This window comes from Nothobranchius furzeri, chromosome 12 (genome assembly GCF_043380555.1).
Source record: "Nothobranchius furzeri strain GRZ-AD chromosome 12, NfurGRZ-RIMD1, whole genome shotgun sequence".
Lineage (NCBI taxonomy): Eukaryota > Metazoa > Chordata > Actinopteri > Cyprinodontiformes > Nothobranchiidae > Nothobranchius > Nothobranchius furzeri.
Window position 1 is genome coordinate 20,251,852 of NC_091752.1, and position 20,636 is coordinate 20,272,487.

The following is a 20,636-nucleotide window of genomic DNA, read 5'->3' on the forward strand; positions in this document are numbered from 1 at the left end:
ACTTCTGAATAAATCAAGTTAAAAGTGTTAAAACCGTGTTCTGTGTAAGGATACGTTGCCTACCATCTTGTTTTCTGTGACGTGAGAAACGCTCAGCATGAGAAAAACACAAGGCCTTACATAGTTGGGGGAATTTTTTTTTTGTTTAACTCAAAGTTATTAAGTACTGAAGAAAACTTGTTCTCAACTAAAGAAGGTCACCGATTTAACTCACAGAACTCTTCAACTCTAAAAGGAAATTATGCTTTTATTCATTTAAGTCACTCTTCTGTTATATCCTCGTCTCCGTTGCGTTTAGTGGAAACTCCAACTGTACACATTATAAACAATTCTCTTTGCAATAAAAGGAAAGGACACTATAGTAGTTGACAACTCAAAAGTTAATGTGGTGATGCCGATCGGTAATTGTTTAAATCTACAGCGAGTTGAAATGAGGGGGAGGTTTTTCAAACGGAGTACATGTTCTTGGTGGTGGATCCGCTCTTACTGGACGTGTCGTCATGTGACTGGTAGCCAATCAAGGCTTTCACAGGGAGGCTCAGACGCTCTTTGTAAAGCTGCCTGTGGACAGGAAGAAGAAATAAAGACTTGTGATTACAGACACCACCTAGTGGTCAGAAACTGGTGGCAACACCACCATAGATCTTACCCTATCGTCATGATGGCTTCCCTGTTTTGACAGTTGCTCGTCCAGATGGCTAACTTGTCACCTTTAGGTCTGACATTGACCACGGCTCCACACACGTCGTCACTCGCCTCATCGAACGACTCTCCGACTAAACACAGGAGCTGCAGAACATAAAACTCTGCTTCAGCTAGCCGCCTTTTATTCAAACAAACACAATCAACAGGAGTTTTGGATAATGCAGTTTTGTGAAAAATAAAAAGCAGCAGCGTTACCGTTTCCATCCAGTAGCGATCGAGGTCGTTGTGTCTCTGTTGTCTGTTGAGAGTTATCAACCATCGCCCCCCCAACTTGTTCCTCTCATCCTCCCACATCGGTTTGATCCCATCCTGACACACAGAATAAAAGTTAGATCTACAAATCTGCACGTAGACAGGAATAGATTTCATCTGAGAAAAGGATGATTTAAATGCAGCAAAAGCCAATTTAACCTAAACACTCCATTCTGTTTACAGCACATGTTTTGCGAGCCTTGTTGAGAAAATAATTGTGATTAAAAAACTAATTTTTAAAAGTTTAAAAGAGGGAGGGGTTACCTTAAATAAGCAATAATCGCAGCCAAAGTTGAGCTTGCTTGGTTGCTGTATGTGATTGTATAACCTGCAACAAAACAATATTAGATAGATTTATCATTGTGTAATGCATAAAATAAACTCCTGCTTTAATTTTCCATGGATAAGAATAAAGAAAACTATTAAAACTAGGGATGTCCTGATGAGGGTTTTTGCACGTAAAAAAAAAAATACTGCGATAATACCGAAAATCGTGGTAATTTTGGTCACAATAACCGTGAGGTTAAATTTTCACACCGTGACAGCCCAATACAGACCATTTTAGATTAGGTTACATTTCCTTTATTCCCAGATTATGTAGTTTGTAGCACTCATTATAATGTTGTAGAACATTTCTGGCCAATCCACGTGATCGGTATCGGTGATCAGCATTCTTTGATATCTGTAACGGTGATCGGCAGCAAAAAACCTGATCGGTGCATCCCTACACGACACATTTCCTTTTGTCTGATCCAATCAGAACCTACGTTTCTGACGCGAGGTGTGGTTTTCTGTGGTGTTTGTATAAGCCCTCTTTTGCAAGTCAAATTCTGATTCGCCAGTAAACTAAAATATGACAATTATAAAAACGATTCCACGCCACCTTTAGTTCAGTTCAAAGCCTTCTAGAGAAGTTTTGGACAGGCCATCCAAACTTCCTCTTTAGCCGAAAGAACCTTGCTCGACAAGCTGGATAAAATCTGTTGCACGTTACACCTGACCGCAGCGGTTCCTTCAGAATAAAAGCTGAACCTCACGTCCCCTTCAGGGTCTCGCTGACGCCAATAATAACCTGTCGTGACCTGGGAGCATTCCGAGACTAGTCTGGTCAGCGCCGCTGCTTTTCTACCGGCTTCGGTACAAAGGATGGTCCACGGACCTCGACATCCTGGATCTAAACGGAGGCTTCTCATGGGGTCGTAGACCGACAGATGGCGTTTCATGTGTGTTATAAATCTCGAACTAAAGTTAAAGTGAAATGTTTCTAGTTCCAGCTTAAAATTTCAGTTTATCTGTCTAGTCTAAATACATCACAATGGCACAGAAAAACAGCATTTAGTTGAGAGCTGAAACAACTAGTCGATTTAATCGATTATAATCGATTATTAAAATAGTTTTTTAGTCATCAATTAGTTGTTTAATAATCACACTTTACCGCATAAAGTCTATTTTTACCACAATCTGACATCGGTTACAATCTGTTAAATTTGCCGCCAGTGTGTGGCAGTAATGAGCCACTGATCTACCAGCGGAGCCGTAGAAGAAGAAACGAGCCAATAAGTGCCCTCGGTTTTCATGACGTAACACGTTACTGACGCACATTTTGCTGTGAGAGATGGCGGAACAAGAAGAAATACGGAAGAAAAATAGAAGCGACAAAACTGAAGAGAAACCCCGGACAAAAACCTCACGAGTTTGGGAGCACTTCACTCTAGATGCCATGAAAAGACGGGTGACCTGCAAAATATGCAAAAACCATCTAGCATGGCACGGAAGCACCACGTCCCTAAGTGAACATTTGAGACAAAAACATGTGGGGGCTGATGCAGCAGAGGAAGAGCCAGCCCGGTAAGTAACAGAAAATAAACAAGCTAAATATAGTGGTCCATCACTACACGCAGATCAAATTTGGGACTTAGTGTTTTAGCTGAGTTCGTTATAGTTAAACATGTTTTTTTGCCGCGTCAGTCTACGGTGTTCTACTTCTGATTGACTAAATGCAATTGTGAATCTCCGTGTTGTGTATCATGCGCTTGCCAAATTTAGCACGTCTGTTTATAAGAATGTTCTCGTTAAGAGAAAAACGGCACAAACCCATAACTATGTTCCTCATTCAAAAAAGGACAACTCCGCGGAGAAAAATATACAGACGAGCTGTGTCCAGGTGAATATAACGCGGCATAGTTGTACGCTTTCAATTTTTAAATACAGGAGAAATTCAGAAAGTCATTTTTTTTTACTATTAAAAGGCTGTTTTACTATCTAACGCTGTAAAATGCCTCACAACACATTTTTATCAAAATAAATGATCACTGTATATTGTTAATTAATTCAAATAATATAATATTGATTTAGTGTTGTAGTGTGTGTGCTGCTTTATTTTATATGTGTACTTATTTCAGTCAATTTGTGTTTCTTATGCAGAAAAAAACAAGCAACGATGGACAACTACATGGGGAACAAGACACTCACCCCCCCAGCAATGCATACCACTTACAAACTCTATTCTAGATTCTACATTATTTTTTATGGAATTTACCTTTTATATTTTGATGCCAAAAATTTATTCTGGACTGATATTTTGCACTGTTCAGCTCATTTTACACCGCTGACTGTGTTCATGTGCAATAAAATAGATTGCAGTCAACTGCACAATTCTTTTATGTTTTTCTTTTTCTTAACTGAAAGGTATTCATCACTTGTATAGGTTAAATAGCTAAACAATAACAAACCGATTAATCGAAAAAATTATCGACAGATTAATCGATTATGAAAATAATTATTAGTTGTAGCCCTAATTTAGTTACTGAGCAGATGAAAAAAATCCCCATGCTTATTCTCTCAGTGAAAGAATCAAACACAACAAGAATAAACTAATTTAACTTACGCCCAAAAGTCCTCCACTGTGTCAAACTTGGAAATAAGACGCAAGTTCTCGGTCCAGCTTTTGCTTTTGTCGTTTTTGAAATACCACAGGGCCCATCTGAAGAAACAACAAACAACATTTAGCATCCACGGGACAAAGGATAATGAAAAACTTTCATTTTTTTTCACAAAACTGTTTATATCAACTTTTAAAGTCATACCAACATGTGAAGAAATTTGCCTAAACAGGCTTTTTACTTCATGCAGTTACATGAAAAGGATAAACCTCAGCTCACCGCAGACACAAGAGCTAATTACAAAAGCAGACGTGTCGGTGCAAAAGTAAAGAAAAGGCCACCCATCATCAGCACTGGCAATGTTACAATGGGTTCATGTACTCTTTCATTCGTTTCCAGCAGGGGGGGGGGGGGGGGGGGGGGGGCTGGGGTCAAAGAGGGGGCATTAGGCAAACCCTGTGCCCTCCTACCACACACCCCTGGAACAGCAACACCACTCATCCTCTAAACACACACCAATATAAACAAACACCAAACAGGTCAACTGGACCATATTTGTGCATTTATGCTACATTTTTATAGGCACGCATCATTTCCCAACACTTATGCTCAGGCACAACTCCTGGGACCCACAGGAGCCATAAGGATGCAAACAAATATTCCAAAAAATGTGAAGTTCTGGCTGAATTCATCCAAACGCCTCGTTTTTATGTTTGTCACAATCGTGTGACAGAGCAATCTTATATTTTCTTAAAGGTGGTGATTTGAACTACTTTTTGTGTTGGCAAATGTGTTTGTTTTGTATCAAACACATTTTAAGGGGCATTATGGAAGTTTGACAGCCAAAACATGTACAGAAATAATAAATTTCTTCTTCATACATTCTCCTGCAATGGCCTGGTCCTGTAGAATGAGCCCTGGCATTTTTACTGTGATTGCCTGTTTTTCTGTAAAATCGCAGAAAAAGAGAGATGCTCGGGTTGAGCAGGCTGCTTCATGCGTGTTCACGTTCAGGCATAGCCCTCTGAACCGTTCTTTGAACGTTGTTTCAGCTGTGATCAAGGATATAAAAGTTACAGATGCAGAAGACTCCACTGGCGATTTAGCTCGCCTAGTAAAATTTCCGGCTTTCGTGCAGAAGACCCGGGTTTGATTCTCGACGTGAACATGGTTGTTTCAGAATTTCGTTTTTACGATAATGATGTATTTTTTTACAGTAAGATGACAAAATTTTTATTTGAGACTCGCCGAATGGCATTGAATTCACAGATAAAAAAGATGTGGGTTCAACTTTCATTTTGGAACAATTTTTCAAGCAAGGGAAGGGAATGATCTGAGCATGCAGGAGGACTGACCCATCATAAACCTTTGTCGGCTGTGCTGGAGAAAAGTACAAAACCAAATAGGGCTGCACAATATATCGAAAAATCATCGTCATCGCGATAACAGGACGTGCGATAGGCCCATCGCAAAGCACGTCAAAAACGGCAATAAATGTTTGGTTCAACATTTCCATCCGTGTCATACATCAACTTTTTGTAAACCAGCTCTGTTTTTTACGTGGAAGTATTATATGACCAATCAAATGTAGCCCTTCTGATATGTGGCCAATCAGATGGGTCTGTTCACGTAATACGCCCGCCCCCTACGTAGACCCTTAGGATGGAAAACAACACCCGAACTGAGTTAGCGGCGCCGTTCCCTTGTTCGTCATGCTGGCTCAGATTAACGAACGCACTTTGTGCTGAGGTTTCTGGAATCAGCGCTGCTTTCAAACGTGAACGCGAGTCCGCTCAGTGTCGTTAATCATTTTTACCGGGCTGACTCTGACACGTGCCGGTGAACCAACCCACCTAACTCCATGTCGCTAGTGTTAGCCCCAGGCTCCGGTTAGCTTCCAGCTAAAAGGCTACGGCACTCTCCTCCCAGTCCCACCCTGTTAAAGAGAGCCTGGAAAAGTTCCCCCACACATCAAAGTGATTTTTCATTTATGAGCTTTTATAACCTTGTTAATCAGGATAGTTGATTTGCTGCTGCACATAAACTGTCAGTCAGAAGCTCTGCTAGCCGGTTATCTTAGAGGAGCTAGTTCAATTTGTTAGCTTGTTATCAGAATCATAGTTGCAGTTTCATCATCTGAGCTGCTTTTTAAGTTCTAGGTAAACTTGTTCAATTTGGGGTTAAAAACAAACATTTTCACATATTTTCCATGTAGTTTTTTGCCAGTTCCTCTTCTGAAAGGTAGACAATTGTTTTTCTCTTTCCCTCAGAAAATCTTAATATTCTCCTAGTTTGGCCCATCACAGTTCACTTCCCAATTACAGCAACAGCCTTACTGTATATCATAACCACATAAGTGGAGAAAATGCTCAGTAGCAATGAGAGAATTTGCTGTTGCATTTAAGTGATGTCAACTATTGTTTAACATTTAAACTTATTTTCTGTTTTTTTTTTTAATTTATTCTAAAAACCCTGGTAAGGGATGTTTTTCTGTATTTGGAGCATCAGAAAAAGTTTTATGGTGGAGGTGATGTTTTAAAGTCACTGAGAAACTGCATGCATGCAGTTTGTTTTTTTGCTGCTAATACAGTAGCAGGTGCAGCTGCATATTTTTGCAATAAAAATCTTATGTTGTAATGGAATTCATGCATTAGTTTTTGTTTGCTTTGAACCCAGAGCAGACGTCACACGCCAGACGACATCAACACTGCATACTTTAGTATTTGTTCATTTATCGTGAGTAATATCGATATCGCAGGTTTTCCTAATATCGTGCAGCCCTAGAACCAAACTATTTAATTAATTAGCTGCGTGTTCTCCTGTCCTCTGTCCACCGGGACAGACACACAAACACACACACACACGGGACTGTCAGCTTCACAGAGTTTCATCTCAGCTGTTATTTTCGTTAAGGAGTGTGCACGTACAGCATGCGCGCCTCGTGCACGAGCCTCCTATTGACAATAACACTGACAGGCTCAAAAATCTGGGAGTGTGGGTTGACTCAACTCTGACATTCGATCTTCATTTGAAATAAACTTAAAATGGCTTTCTTTCACTTAATAGCTAAAATTAAGTTGATTTTGTCAGATGATGCAAGAGTCCTGATGCATACATTTGTTTCATCCAGAATTGACTATTAGAGGCAACACCCTTCTCTCTAGTCTGCCCCTAAAGAGCTTCCGCTGCCTACAACTCATTCAAAATGCAGCTGCACGTATCTTAGCAGGTAAAAAAAAGTATGACCACATCACACCTGTACTAAAATCTCTACACTGGTTTTTGTGTCCTACTCGAGTTAATTTTAAGGTCTAGTTGACCTATGAGGCTCTCCAGAATCAGGCTCCACCCTACATCACTGATCTCCTGGACCCATATGTTCCATCTAGGGCACTGCACTTACACAGCATGGGGCTCTTACGCATCCCAAAAATAAAGCGGATGACACTAGGTAGGTGGGCATTAATTTGCTTTTCATGCTCCGTTGCTCTGCCACAAGATGTCAGACAAGCACGCTCGGTGGACGTTTTCAAAGCTAAACTGAAAACGCACCTTTTACCTTTTTCTAAAGCTGGTACTGATTGATCACTCAGTTCCTTTTAAGACATTTTTACTTAGTTTTCTGTTTTAGCTTGTTCTTATTTTATCTTTGATTTTAATGCTTATGTGTATTTCATTTGCTTATAAGTGATGCTGTTGTCTTTATATTGGGGTACTGTTTTTTAACTTTTATGCTGTGCAGTGCTTTATTTAAAGGAGCTATATAAATAAAGTTTGTATTATGATGTGGCATTTCAAATGGTTTAATTTATATTCATAATAAACTTGCAAGAACTGGAAAGTGTGGTTTACAACTGACAGATATCCTTAAATACGGGCTGCATGGTGGCGCAGTGGTTAGCACTGTTGCCTCGCAGCACGAAGGTTGCAGGTTCGAAACTCGGCTGCGGCCTTTCTGCGTGGAGTTGCGTGTTCTCCCCATGCATGCGTGGGTTTCCTCCGGGCACTCCGGTTTCCCCCACAGATCACAACATGCCCTATAGGTTATAAATTATAAGTCGCTTTGGATAAAAGCGTCTGCTAAATCAATAAACATAAACATATGAGATAGGTTGAGAGTAGGGCTGTCGCGGTTGAGGAATTCCTCCTGCGGTGATTCAGGGTGGCTTAATATTGCGGTGTGCGATATTATTGCAGCACTTCTTTTTTTATTGCAGTACTATCTAAACATAATGTTTACACATTTAAAAAAGGTTAAAAATTGCCGTGCCTTCTTTTATAACACTTTACTGAATGCAGATCAAAGGGCAGTAACAACACAGATCGCAGTAACGTTTGTTTCTCCGACAGTCGGAGTCCGACTGAACTTAAAAACAACAAAATTCAGGAGGTTAAACTTTTAAATGCAAATTTGGCTGCAGCATCTAACAAATAAGAAACAAGTCCCCATGTTGTTTAGTTGTTTAAAATCAAGCATAAAAATTACATGTACCGGGCGCACTATCATTTCACTTTCACACACACGAATGACGGTGATTTATAGCTCGGTCACGTCCTTGTTGCCCACAAGGAAAACCAGCATGTTAACCATATACGGTTTGCGAGAGGATCTGAGAGGGGTGGCAACATTTCCAGCAACACTGAAAACCCTCTCGGATGGTGCGCTCGTTGCACGCACACGTACTTGCGTGCGACTCTGGCGAGCAAAGGGAATCTCTCCCGGTTGTTGCTCCACCATGTCAGGGGGGTTTCTTTAGGGTGGATGCATTCCTCCTGCAGGTAACGAGTGAGCTCCAGCTCGGCTCAAACTCTCTTCGGGACGGTTGCAGAAGCAGTGCTTGTCCAGGACTTCAGCAGGTCTCCGAGCATTTATTATTATTATTATTTTGCCGCTGGTGGCAGCTCTGTCTCGGCCAACGACTCTGGCTGCGCAGCAGCTGACGTACTGAAAACCAAAGTGCTCCCAAAGGAGCGAAGTGACGTTTCGTTTTGATACCAGTGCAGCCATCCTTCTCAACATGCATCATTGAGTTGAACCAAGTTCAGTAATCGCGGTGGCCCATGATGCAGCGCGGTAGGCTTCTTCATATTGCGATATTTCATTTTTGCGGTTACCGCGACAGCCCTAGTTGAGAAAGCATTTCTGTTTTTAACCTAATCTTCATATCTAGCTGACACCCCCCCCCCCAGTCTGTGGTTATCTGATCACACTTCCAAAAGATGATCATGTTTTTCATAATTTCAGGCAGCTGTTGGTTCTCGGTTCTGTTTGTGCTACGTGGAGTTCCTGTTGCAACATCCGAAACTTGAGAGCATCTATGTAAAATAAATGCAGCAACACATTTAATGAAAAAATACTTTAAGATGAGACTGAGTTCATTCAAATACGTATAAGAAAAGGCTTTAAGAGGGAAATACAGACTCCCTCTTCCCTTTTGCTGAAAAATCCAGTATCAAGACTCGTACTGAAAAGAGCAAGAAAGTTTCACAGTTTGATCAAATATTATTTCATTCACATCCTGATAATGAGGCTGGTTTGATCGAGGCAGAAATTTTCAAAGCTCACCTGTTTTGCAAAGGATGTTTGATATACTGCTCAGGATTTGCAACAACCTGATCATCAGTCGGCTGATCCTCGACTTCAGCTGCTTTCTGAGGATGAAAGAACACGAAGCCATCAATGCCACATCATGAATTAAGGGTGGCGCAATATAGCCGCATAATGATTTTCCACAATTAAGGAAATTTGCAACACTTATTTTTATGAAAATTTACAAAAAAATAACTCAATTGTTTTCAAATTCCAGTAAGCAGTTTTTACTAGTGAAAAAAGGGAAACTGCCAACAGTTCCTGCTACTGAACTTCATTTTAGACATTTAAAGTTTAAAGATTTGGCTGTAAATATTAAGCTCACTGAGGTTTGAACTTAGCAACACATTACACTAAATTGTTTCTAATTTGAAAGAGAAATAAGACAAAAAGGAAAGCTCAGAACTGTATATGTAAGCCATGGTGGGAAAGTAATAAAGGTTTACAGGAGAAAAATGCTGCAACAAACATGAAAATAATCTAGTTCAATCTAAATCTGTGGTGAGATGTTATAACACATAACTCTTATAGTTAAGTAAACATTAACAATCTGTCTGTTTAGGACTAAATTGAGAGATGATTCACTGCGGATACCAATGAAGGGAAAGCCAAAATAGAAGATTCTGGAAGAATCTTCACATCGCAGTGAATTTATCAATAGTGATTCGTTTGAGCCAAAGATGAAGCTACAAATTCAAATTTGCATACATCTCTGTTAGAAAAAAAATATTACGGATTATGGTTAGCTAACACTAGTGTCGTATGCAGAGGATGGAGAAGTAAAAGGTTAAAAAGAGGGTGAGGCAATTTGGACATCCAGTTAACAAGGAGGGAGTCCTCAAATCAACTAATTCTAATAGGTGACCGCTGTTACTACAACTGTTTAGGGTAATAGAACAAAAAAATATATTAATATTAATAAACGGGCAAAGGATCAAACTGGTGTCCATAACGTGGCAAAAGATTTATCTCACGGTCCATAATTTACCCAAGCACATTTGAATGAGGCCATGTTTCACCAATTTTACGAATAACTACTGACTAAAATAACAAATCTGGTCTAATCTTTAATCCACAAATACAGAATTCAGTCGTAAGCTAACTTTTCAACTAACGGTTGCTAACCGTTTTAGCAGACGTGCTAAGCTAAGCTACAAGCTCGAAACACACGTGTCCACGGTCAAAAATAAATTATTGAAACAAACGTAAAGACACTTAAATGTGCTGTTAACGACCACCGACGAATAATGACTCTAATATCACAAAAGAGTTGAACAAATCACTGAGTGGAGTTTGAATGAACGACGTCCAGTGAGTCACTCCCTCTCTACCAACAAAGTCAGGCAGGGCTTCATCCATCACATTGCTCCGCATGCTAACGCTAATCCTTGCCGATATCTTTCAACTCAAACATCATTATTTGTATAAAATATTAAAGCATTTTGAAATAACGACTTTACAAGGGGGCTCTAAACAAAAAACAATACGCCATGACGACTCATTACGTGCGTATTAATAGATTTTTAATCTGTCTGTTTTTTTCTCTTACCGGCTCCGAAGTCGCCATCTTGACTCTAGAAATGATCTGCCTGTTCGGCGCTGTGCGTCACTCCAATCCACTACTACGGAAGCCGCCTCAGTCCAGTTAAGGCGACTGATCTGAAGACACGCAGTCACTTTGTTAAATGTATTGAAAATCTACGTTCTCACGTTTTTCCTAAGAGCTTGGACTAAAGGAGCCATATGATATATATTTCACAACTTAAATTAATAAATCAAATTAAGAACATGTTTTATTTGTTATTTCTAAAAATAACACATAAATCCATAAAACTTTAAGATAAATCCAAATGTTTAATTTTGTAGCAATTTCTAAACAAAAATATAAATAAAAAACAATGAATGTGAATTTGATTATACTCTTTTGATTAAAAATGTAACAAGGTGAGTGAGGCATCATGGCAATAATCTGTAGAAACAAATCTGGCAAATTCTACAAGATAGCTAAATTTGTTTACTCGAATTACCCAGAGTCGAATGCCTTTAATGCAACCCTAAAAGTCTATTAAATAGCCAAACTAGAATTCCTTAGTGAGCCACGCCATCATGTAGAAATGTTGAAAATTCAAACAAAAAAGAGGAACTAATTATAAGGTCCAAAATATAAATATGACTTTATTTCACAATCCTGAAAGAGATCAGCCATCCATAGAAGGAATGCTAAATGTTGTCTCTTCTTGGGTCTAAACTGAACATACTTTCAGCCACTTACAGTAATTCAGTTTCCAAGTCAGATCATCCATTGTCTAAACACGATTAACAGTACAGTAAAAACAATGTGGTTCACATACATATTTACAGTTATTCTGAATGCTGGTGCTCACTGGTTTCTACAAAAATGTTCCATGTGGTTTGAAAATGTCCCGGAAAACAAAAATAAACATTTACAACTAAAAAATCACCCCACCAGGCTTGAAAACTGTTCTTTCTATATCAATGGATTCTAAATAGTTTACATTCATTTTTGAACAATGACGGAAGACATCGACTGTGCGTGGACAACTGAACAAACACGATGAATGCATTTGTGTCTGATCTTGATCCAAAGAAGAATAAAACAAACTTTGTGTTGAATGTAAAAGCACCACGCCATCACCGTTGTACAGTAAGGAACCAGGTTGGGTCGGTGGTGTGGTGGGTTCAATGTACGTGTTAACGCACCTTGACATCTTGTCTCATTAGCACCAAGAGAGTTTAACCCTCTCAGGCTCAAAATAAGTTTTGATAAAAGGACGAACAACTAAGTCCTTCAGGGGTACTTCTGAGTTAAAAAATGCTCATGAAGTATGTATGTGGAGTAACCAGGTAGGTTTTAATGTTGCAAATCTGCAACGCCTGCCTCCAGAGGGTTAAGAGTGTACAAAACCACATTTATTTGATTTGAAATGCTGTCGTCAGTGTTAGTGTGCATACCAGTAAAGGGTTGTGCTAAAAAAAAGTCTTAGATGTGTTAAAATGAAGAGCTTCTCTTTCATGGGTTAAAAAAATCTTGATTCACTCACCTTTTTTTAACAGAAAACAGCCTGTAGACAAAGTTCCCACATGGGTTGAGCGATCGAAATTTCGCAGTCATTAGCTTTTTTAAATGGTTTATGCCGTAGTTTGATAATTCAGCATGAGGCCAACAGTTTTTTGTTCTTAAACTTGCAATACTAAGTTGATGTAGCTGATGTTTTGCACCTTTATGAAAATAAAAACATGCAGCAAGTCTCTGTAGCACCAGTAAAATGAAGAGTAACCCAAAAATCACACTTGTTCCCATTGAAAAAGTTGAATTCCAGGTGCTCGGTATAAATGAAGTGTCCAGCTAACAAGCATTTCCTGATTCCTGCAGCGTTTTTAATTTAATTAGATATGTATGCCATTTATAAAGCAAATAAAAATACTGAGAAACAAAGACGTGACCATGTGTATAAGTCTGTCTGGACATGCATATTCAGGTTTGTAGACTGTGTATTATTTTTTTCAAGTTAGGAAACAAAGTGCTTCTTATTGTCGTCCCTATTTGTGAAGAATAAGCAGAAAAAATACATCCAGATGGAAGAAAAAAAAAAAGAACACAAACCAAAGAAGTACATTTCATTCACCGTGCTACATGTGACAGTCTGTAGTAAATATAAGCTCGTTATTAGTCTCCATGATGTGGTGTTTGTTTAAAACAAGGTTTACAGTGAGAATGGCACCAGTATAAAAGCCAAGGAGAAACGATTGGCTGAAATAAAAAGTACACTCCTTCTGCACAACTCAATGCAGGTTCATCATAGAAATCTTGCAGTAAACAGGCGTACACAGGAAATTAAATAGAAATCATTAGAATCAGAATAAATAATCACATCTTTTTTTGTTCTTAATCACGTGTATAAAGCCAGTTTAAAAACATCTTTAAATGCTTCGAAGCACCATCTCTTTACATTAAAAACCAGCACCAAAAACTCACAGTTAAAAAGCCCAAAACAGCAAAAGCTTTGGTCCTTCTGCTCGTCGTAAAGGCAGAGACTGAGAAGGACGAAGTCTGTGGGTTTTAGAAAAGTACAAAGAAGACGACGCGAGTAGGAGCGAGGCGGTTTGAAGCGGATTGAGGTAAGGCAGAAGCGCATTGTTTCAGGAGTTTTGTGTGTTTGTGAAATGTGGCGACTAAGTCCAGCGATTGTATGGGCCGGTCACTTGTGTGAGAGCGTACGGGGACACGGTGATGACCCCGTCTCTAGGGAGTGTCCAAGCTTGACGTGTTGGGATGTTTGTAACTCTCCTCATCTCCTCTCCCTCACCACCTACTTCCTCCTCCCCTTCCACCCCTCCAGAGCCGTTCTCCTCTTTGCTCAAGCTGCACCCCGTTCTTAATCTCTCCGCCTCCTCCTCCCGATCCCGTTCCCGCTTGGCCATTTTGGCGTCCCACACAGCCATCCCGTGGCCCGGCTCGTTCAGGGATTTGTGCTGGTAGAAGACCAAGGAGATGCGGGTGGGGTGTCTGCGGTTTGGTCTGAGGATGGGGGTGGTGGCGTGGAGCTCCCGCCGTGCGCACTCAATCAGGATGGAGCCGTGTGACGGTGCCACGGCAACCCCGCCAATGTCATGGTCCAGGAAGTTGTGCTCACTGTCGGACCACACCTCTTCTTGCTTCACTTCTTCAGCTTCGAGGGCGGGGGTCTGAAAGAGAGGAGATGAGTGTGGAGGGAGTGCGTGACCCCTGACCTCCGCTGTAACCTCTCCTGCAGGTCGCAGGAGTCCATTGAGCCTGCTGAAGAGGCCCTCTGAGGTAGGTCGGGGGGAGAGGGAGGAAGGGTGCGGGGGAGGAGCGCTTCCACTGGGGGAGAGTCTGTGCAGGGCAGAGCAGAGCACCTCACTTGGCTCAGTTTTAAAGGAATAGTCTCTAAGGGTGTTCAGTGGAGGTATACGTTCCAAAGGAGAACCCTGCTCCCGAGATGCTGGAGAATAACCGCTCCGGGTGCCACTTCCTGTCTCATAACTGACAGCTGAGCTGTTCTGTCCAAAATGGAGGCCATGGTGAACGCTGGGGAGGACTTCCCTTTGCAGTGTGACCCCAGCTCCTGGAGAGGAGTAGCTGCCAGTGCTCTGGCTGTAAGCGCTGGGTTGACTTCTCTCTGGTGGAGACCTCCCAACACTGGCAGGTCTGGGAGGCAGTCCGTAAGAGCTGTACAGGCCTGGCGCCTCCTCTGGGCAAAGAAATGATAATCATTTGTCAAGCAATAAAAACATTCTCCGACCGTAGATGGGAATTTACCTCCTTTGCTTTGCGTCTCCGTTTTCACCTTCCCAGGTGTGAGAGCAGCCAGCCCAAGCTTCTTCTCCATCTTCTCAGCTTGAGCCTTCAGACGAGCTTCTTGTCTTACCTTACGGGCCGATTTCACCGGCTCAGCCAGCAAACGCACCTGTGAATCACATGTATCATTCAATTTGGAATGTGGTCACAATTGAATCACTCGATCACCAAGAGAGCAGAAAACAAGGAACAGCACCTCTCGGGGGAAGGAAGACAGAACCTGCAGGGCACCACTTTGGATTTTAGCCCACTGACCCTCCGCTTGACCAAACTCATCCTTGTCAGACATCTTGTAAAGCGGCAGAACATGAAGCTGCTCATCTTCTGGTATGTTGCGCACTGCACGGTTATCCTCCTTTGTTAAAGTGCAAACCTGGAAAACACACCAGGAACTTTAAGATTCTTCCGCACAACACCCATTCACCAGCTCTTTTCCTGATGACTCAAACATGCTAAGAGAGAGCACCGCTCTCAGGCTGCTCACCACAGTGCTGCCGTTGTTCATGTTGCTGGTGTCTTTGTGAGCGTGGGCGCAGAAATCTACGCAAGCTGTGACCCCGGAGAAAGGACGACCCTCCTTGGTGCCCAGCCGGCAATCCCACCCTCCTGCTTCATTTTCAACCTGTCGGGGAAGAGGGAGGATTAGAGTAAGGGTTTTTGTGACAGTACAGACTTTAAACGATTAGTTAATTATCTCAAATGGATGGGTGTTGGTTCAGAGGAAGGTTCAGAGGCATGTCTGACTGCTTACCTGGTTTTGGAAAGCCTCAGGAGCCAGTTGTTTGTAGAGTGGAGCAAGATTAGTGGCAAGGTTCTGGAGATTGCTCTCTATCTTCTTCTCCTAAAAGCAACAAACGGAGCTGAATTAAATCTGTAGAACCTGGGAAACGGCTGGTCTTCTGGTGCAGCCACAACAATCTGGTGCTAAATGCACATAAGACAGTGGAGGTTGTTGGGGACTTTAGGAAGCACACAGCTCCACTCCCCCCCTCATGTTGCTTCCTAAGCACCACCATCACCCAGGACCTCAAGTGGGAGCCCACCATCACCTCCATCATAAAAAAGACCCAGCAGAGGATGTACTTCCTGAGGCAGCTGAGGAAATTCAACCTGCCAGCACATTTGCCAGCATCTACACCTCTGTCATCGAGTCCATCCTCACCTCTTCAATCACCATGTGGCATGCTGGGGCCACCATCAGGGACTAGAAGAAGCTGCAGCGTGTTGTACGCTCTGCTGAGAAGGTCACTGACAGCTAACTCCCCTCCATAAGGGACCTGTGTACCTCCAGGACATTGAGGCGTGCAGGTCAGATAACAGCTGACCCGTGTCACCCTGGACACAGTCTTTTTGACTCTCTCCCATCTGCCAGGAGGCTCCGATCCATTCGGACCAGAACATCTCGGCACAAGAACAGTTTCTTCCCCTCTGCTGTTAGACCCATAAACGACAATCCTAGGTCTGCCCACTCCTGAACTGATCCGCTCTGATCAGTACCTACACGGTCTTGTATATATTAGCCGTTTCTCTAATTACTACCACTTTATATTATTATTTTATCATGATTATATTCTTACATCCTACATTTGATTGTGAATTATTTTAATCTTTCTTTTTCTGCACCAGGTAACGCAGCGGTTTCCTAATGTTGTGATTTCTCACACATATGCCAGTAAAACCCAGCATGAGCCACTAGGAGGAAAAATACTTAAAATTACATTTGGTTTTGGTCAAAAACGTTTCCAAGCAGACAAAACAACGGGTGGTAAAGAGAAGGTTTTGATCTAATTTATACGTGGTGGCCTGAACTTAGCGTAGCAAGACTGATACATGATTATACACCAGTGTTGGGCAAGTTACTTCAAAACTGTAATGCATTATTTATTACTTGTTACCCTCATTTTAAAGTAATTAATTACATTACAATATTACTGATTTTAAAATGTAAGGCATTACACTACTTTTGCATTACTTGAAGTAACTTTAACCAAAACAGCTTCAATATGAATCTGGTAATCTGACGCTCAGTGAGCTCATGACATATATGTGGAAAGTGATGTGGTGTCTGAGCTAGGGTTGCTGTTAAAAACAGTCAGATATAATAACAGTTCTTTATTAAATAAAAGCAACAACAAGCTGTACTCTCAGCACGCTGCCATCTTATATTAACTGAGCAGGGAGTAAGGTGGTGGGGGCTCCAAGCCTATATTTGCCTTGGTCCCCAAATGCCTAGATACGGCCCTGGATGTGGGACTGACTTGTGGGGTGATCTGATTCTATCACTTGTATAAATATTAAATGCTTATGTATATTATTGCTTTTCACTGGAAAAAATGTGTTTTGGGGATAAATCTACCTACTTTTTTCTTTTCAAGCACTTTGTTTTGTTTTCTTGATTTTATATGAATAATTTCCGGCCCTTTCTCTCTCTAACCTTCCTGCATGCTGCATGTTTTCTCCGTCTTCCAGAAAAAACTGTTTCCTAGACTTCCTACTTTCTAACTAATCAGCCAAAGGGATCTACCGAACACAAAAAAAATTAATAAATAAAAAAGCTTCGCGCTGCACTCCAGCAGCAATGAGTTGAAATCACCGGGGCACAGATTATGAACTCAGCTGAAAAGTACATGAAGTACCAGAGAATATGGGCTGATATAAATGATCGCAAACGAATTACTTTGTTTTGGTGGAGCGGTTTTGTGAATATAACAGCGGCCGCGCGCCAGACGCAGCTGGAGTATTTGAGTCATCACCGCTGCGTCCTCTCTGCTCATAGAATGCCCGCAAAGCTGAGTCCATAAATGACGTCATATATGTAGATACTGGATCTTTCTTCGGGTTTCCCGCAATTTGAATTTTTAGGAAACCCGCATCTTGATTCTGGGTTTAAAAATGCATTGTAATTACCGCGTTACTGACAACTGTACCGAGTAAATATTACCATTTTCTTTCCCTGTAATGCCTTACATTACCACATTACAGCAAAAAGCAATGCATTACAGTAATTAATTACTTTTGTACCGCGTTACTCCCAACACTGTTATACACTCAATATTATATTAACTCTGGCTGGAGAACCACTAACAATAGCAGGAGATTTATGGAAGCTCAGATGTAAACAGTAACGTTCCCTCACCTCCTCCTGGTAGTCTCCAAGCAGCCGAAACTTGCGAGGCACTTTGCTGCGAGCGAACTTGCAGCCATTGTAGTACATGCTCCAAGAGCAGCCAAAGGAAAAGGAAGCCCCGCACGTGTCCGGGTCCAAACCTTGGCATGCACATGTGCGACTATATAGAGCAAAGACAGTCAGCACAGAAACAAAAAGAATTGGGATAAATTCATTTAAAGAAACAAGTTCTCACTCCTCGTTGAGGGCGCAGCGCCGGCTGGTGGGAGAGCCATATCTAAAGAGGGTCTCTGTGAGGTCCTGGTAGAGGTGATCTGCCAATGAGCGTGGGATTCCCTCCCACGCCAGGATGAGGATCACCAGCACGGCTGCGTCGCAGCGGTGCCCTGGTCTCTGGCGGACCAAACACAGCAGCTTCTCCTCCTCACTCGCCCGCCGGATCACCTGTCAGATGGGTTTGCATCAGTTGGTCAAAACAGACGAAGGGTGGACTAATTACAGCCAAAAAATAATTCTGCAGAAGAAAGATGGATTCTCTGGTTTCATGAATTCAACTGGATTATAATTTATGTGGTTTTAACAAGGTTGAAATCAATTAAAATTGACACAAATCTTTTGTTTAAATCCATAACAAGGGAACTCTACAAATACATGAAGGGAGGTTAGGGGAGTGTGAGCATGAACTGCATACCCATTTAGCTATGGGACACCCCTGGGAGCTCTTGCCTTCTTTCCCAGTGTAAACAACAACTTCCACCCTCACTGCGTTTCCCTTGGTCCCATACCTGTGGCACAAAGACACACACGAAGCCATTAAAACATCTGTGACCTAGCTGCAGCACATAAGTAGGAAAACCATGATCATCTCCATTTAATTGTAGGATATATTAGATTTCTCTGGATGAGAACTTTAATGGATGATTTGTGTTCAATGACTTGTGTTCAAATAAGACCGTACCAACGAATGTCCAATAGGGTAAAAAATCCCTGGGAGTGCAACCTCCAGCAAAATAACAATAACATCAGCTTCCCTTTCATCACTGGCAATGAGTGAAGAGGTAAATGTGTAAAGCAACAATGTTTATGAACGGTGAAATTTTGTAACCATTTGTTACAAATCAGTAAATGCATTTTGTCCTCACAGACTTCCGTAGAAGGAAACATGGCTTCCAATATGGCGTCGCCCAGAGACTTAGACCCGCTCCCATGTATTTTAGAACAGATTTTCATGGTTATATGTTATGAAACCGCCAATATTTTTCAACAACTGGGCATTTTAAAGTAATTTACTACAACATTTCGATGGTATTTCCAGAGATTAATGGTAAAAACGACACATTGTCCCTTTAATAAAACTAAAAACTAAAACTCAGCACTGCAGCGAACCGGGCAAAGGTCCACCTGTCAGGTTTCCTTAAACTGGCTTGTTCCAGGAGGAATCAGCCAACAAGCGGGCTGGTATTTGTATGGTTTGATGAGCAGTGTGGCATTTCCTGCCTAAAGCCCCTTTGGGTTAAATTAAAAGTTTTCATTCAACGTAAAACTTCAATCTGGAATATCTCCGCAATCTCTGAGCGCCATAATAAAGCTGTTTTGGACTGTTACCATCTTCCTCTTTGCCTGACGGACTGACCACTTCTTTTAAAGTTTATTTTTTACATTTGCTGTGATTGCTCCGCGGCTCCACACCTCACTGCTGCAACAGCGCGATGCCGCTCGAAGGTAAGAAAACCCTTTTACGTGTTTCTATGTCATCACGCACAAGCACCTCAATTTCAGTCTCAGTTGCCATGGTTACTTGTGAAATGCAACATATCAGCTTGGCTTATTTATGTGCAGAGTATTCATAAAGTGCTTTGAGTTGACCATTTGTGGCAGAAGTGGGTGTGTAGGAAGCAGGATGTGGTCCAGAAACACCGGAGCACATTTGTAGGACAGGTGTGATTCATAAAGCAGAAATGGCGTCTTTCATAGGTCGGAAAAGTAGTTAGCGTACGTTAAAACAATTTTCTGAGCTGAAGTAGAGTTGTAGTAAGTATTCTATGCAAAGTTTTTTTATGAGGCCCCTGGTCTTTAATGTGATGAGGATGTTCTTGACAGTTTTGGAAGAGGTTGTGTCCACTCTATGCTAACTGGTCTGTGTCCTCACACAGACGTTAGTCCACACTTTCCAGTAGCTACTCAATCTTAAAAGATCGTTTCTACATTTATTTAATACATTTAATTAAAAAGAATCTACAGTTGAAAACTGCAACAATATGCTGTGATGGAGGGCGAGCTGTTTGACACAAGCTGTCATCTGGGTCAGTGGAGTCTGATCTCAGCTCTAAGGGTCTCCCGTTTCAGAGGCTCCGTGTGTTTTCTGCTCACGTGGAAACTGAGACGCAGGTTAGGTCATCTGACCACTGCTTATCCCATGTATGGCTGTGATATTTTAGCATGCATTTAACTAAAACTACACACTATAAATCAAGCACATTAATGCTACTTTACCTGTTCTCCATCAGCTCCCTGACTGCAGAAACACTGGGGCCCGCGCCGAGATGAGTATAGTAAGGACCCTCCTCCTTTTCAACGATTTGGTCTGCACAATCAGGCAAACAAAAACAAGGGTTCAAGTCTGCCAAAACATTTAATAAAACAGAGAAATGCAGCCTTATTTGATTAAACAGGCCCTTTAATGAGGACACTGATAATGGGTGTGTGCATGCGTGCATGCGTGTGTGTGTGTGTGTGTAT

The 20,636-nt window shown here is 41.5% G+C and overlaps 2 protein-coding genes across 4 annotated transcripts in view; both read right to left on the reverse strand.

Moving 5' to 3' along the window:
- Positions 1 to 229: 229 nt before the first annotated feature.
- Positions 230 to 11,086, reverse strand: eif4e1c (eukaryotic translation initiation factor 4E family member 1c). Of its 2 annotated transcripts, XM_054750116.2 has the most exons (7): positions 10,979 to 11,086; positions 9,406 to 9,491; positions 3,845 to 3,940; positions 1,222 to 1,285; positions 901 to 1,014; positions 650 to 789; positions 230 to 561 (listed from the first exon to the last, which is right to left on the reverse strand). In XM_054750116.2, the coding sequence occupies exons 1-7, from the start codon at positions 10,994 to 10,996 to the stop codon at positions 447 to 449; spliced, it is 633 nt and encodes a 210-aa protein (XP_054606091.2). In that variant the 5' UTR covers positions 10,997 to 11,086; the 3' UTR covers positions 230 to 446. The 2 variants fall into 2 exon arrangements, with proteins under 2 accessions (XP_054606091.2, XP_054606090.2); XM_054750115.2 differs by having other exon boundaries at positions 650 to 1,014.
- A 2,315-nt stretch (positions 11,087 to 13,401) lies between these two features.
- The window catches only part of tet1 (tet methylcytosine dioxygenase 1), a 35,304-nt gene continuing 28,069 nt past the window's right edge, over positions 13,402 to 20,636 (reverse strand). For both annotated transcript variants that reach the window (XM_015944372.3, XM_070541942.1), the window contains 9 exons: positions 20,391 to 20,481; positions 18,589 to 18,682; positions 18,133 to 18,341; positions 17,907 to 18,057; positions 15,522 to 15,611; positions 15,255 to 15,392; positions 14,967 to 15,143; positions 14,732 to 14,879; positions 13,402 to 14,663 (listed from right to left, as the gene is read on the reverse strand). In XM_015944372.3, coding sequence (XP_015799858.3) covers positions 13,624 to 14,663; positions 14,732 to 14,879; positions 14,967 to 15,143; positions 15,255 to 15,392; positions 15,522 to 15,611; positions 17,907 to 18,057; positions 18,133 to 18,341; positions 18,589 to 18,682; positions 20,391 to 20,481 — 2,138 coding nt within the window. In that variant the 3' untranslated portion in view covers positions 13,402 to 13,623. The remainder of the gene's footprint in view (positions 14,664 to 14,731; positions 14,880 to 14,966; positions 15,144 to 15,254; positions 15,393 to 15,521; positions 15,612 to 17,906; positions 18,058 to 18,132; positions 18,342 to 18,588; positions 18,683 to 20,390; positions 20,482 to 20,636) is intronic.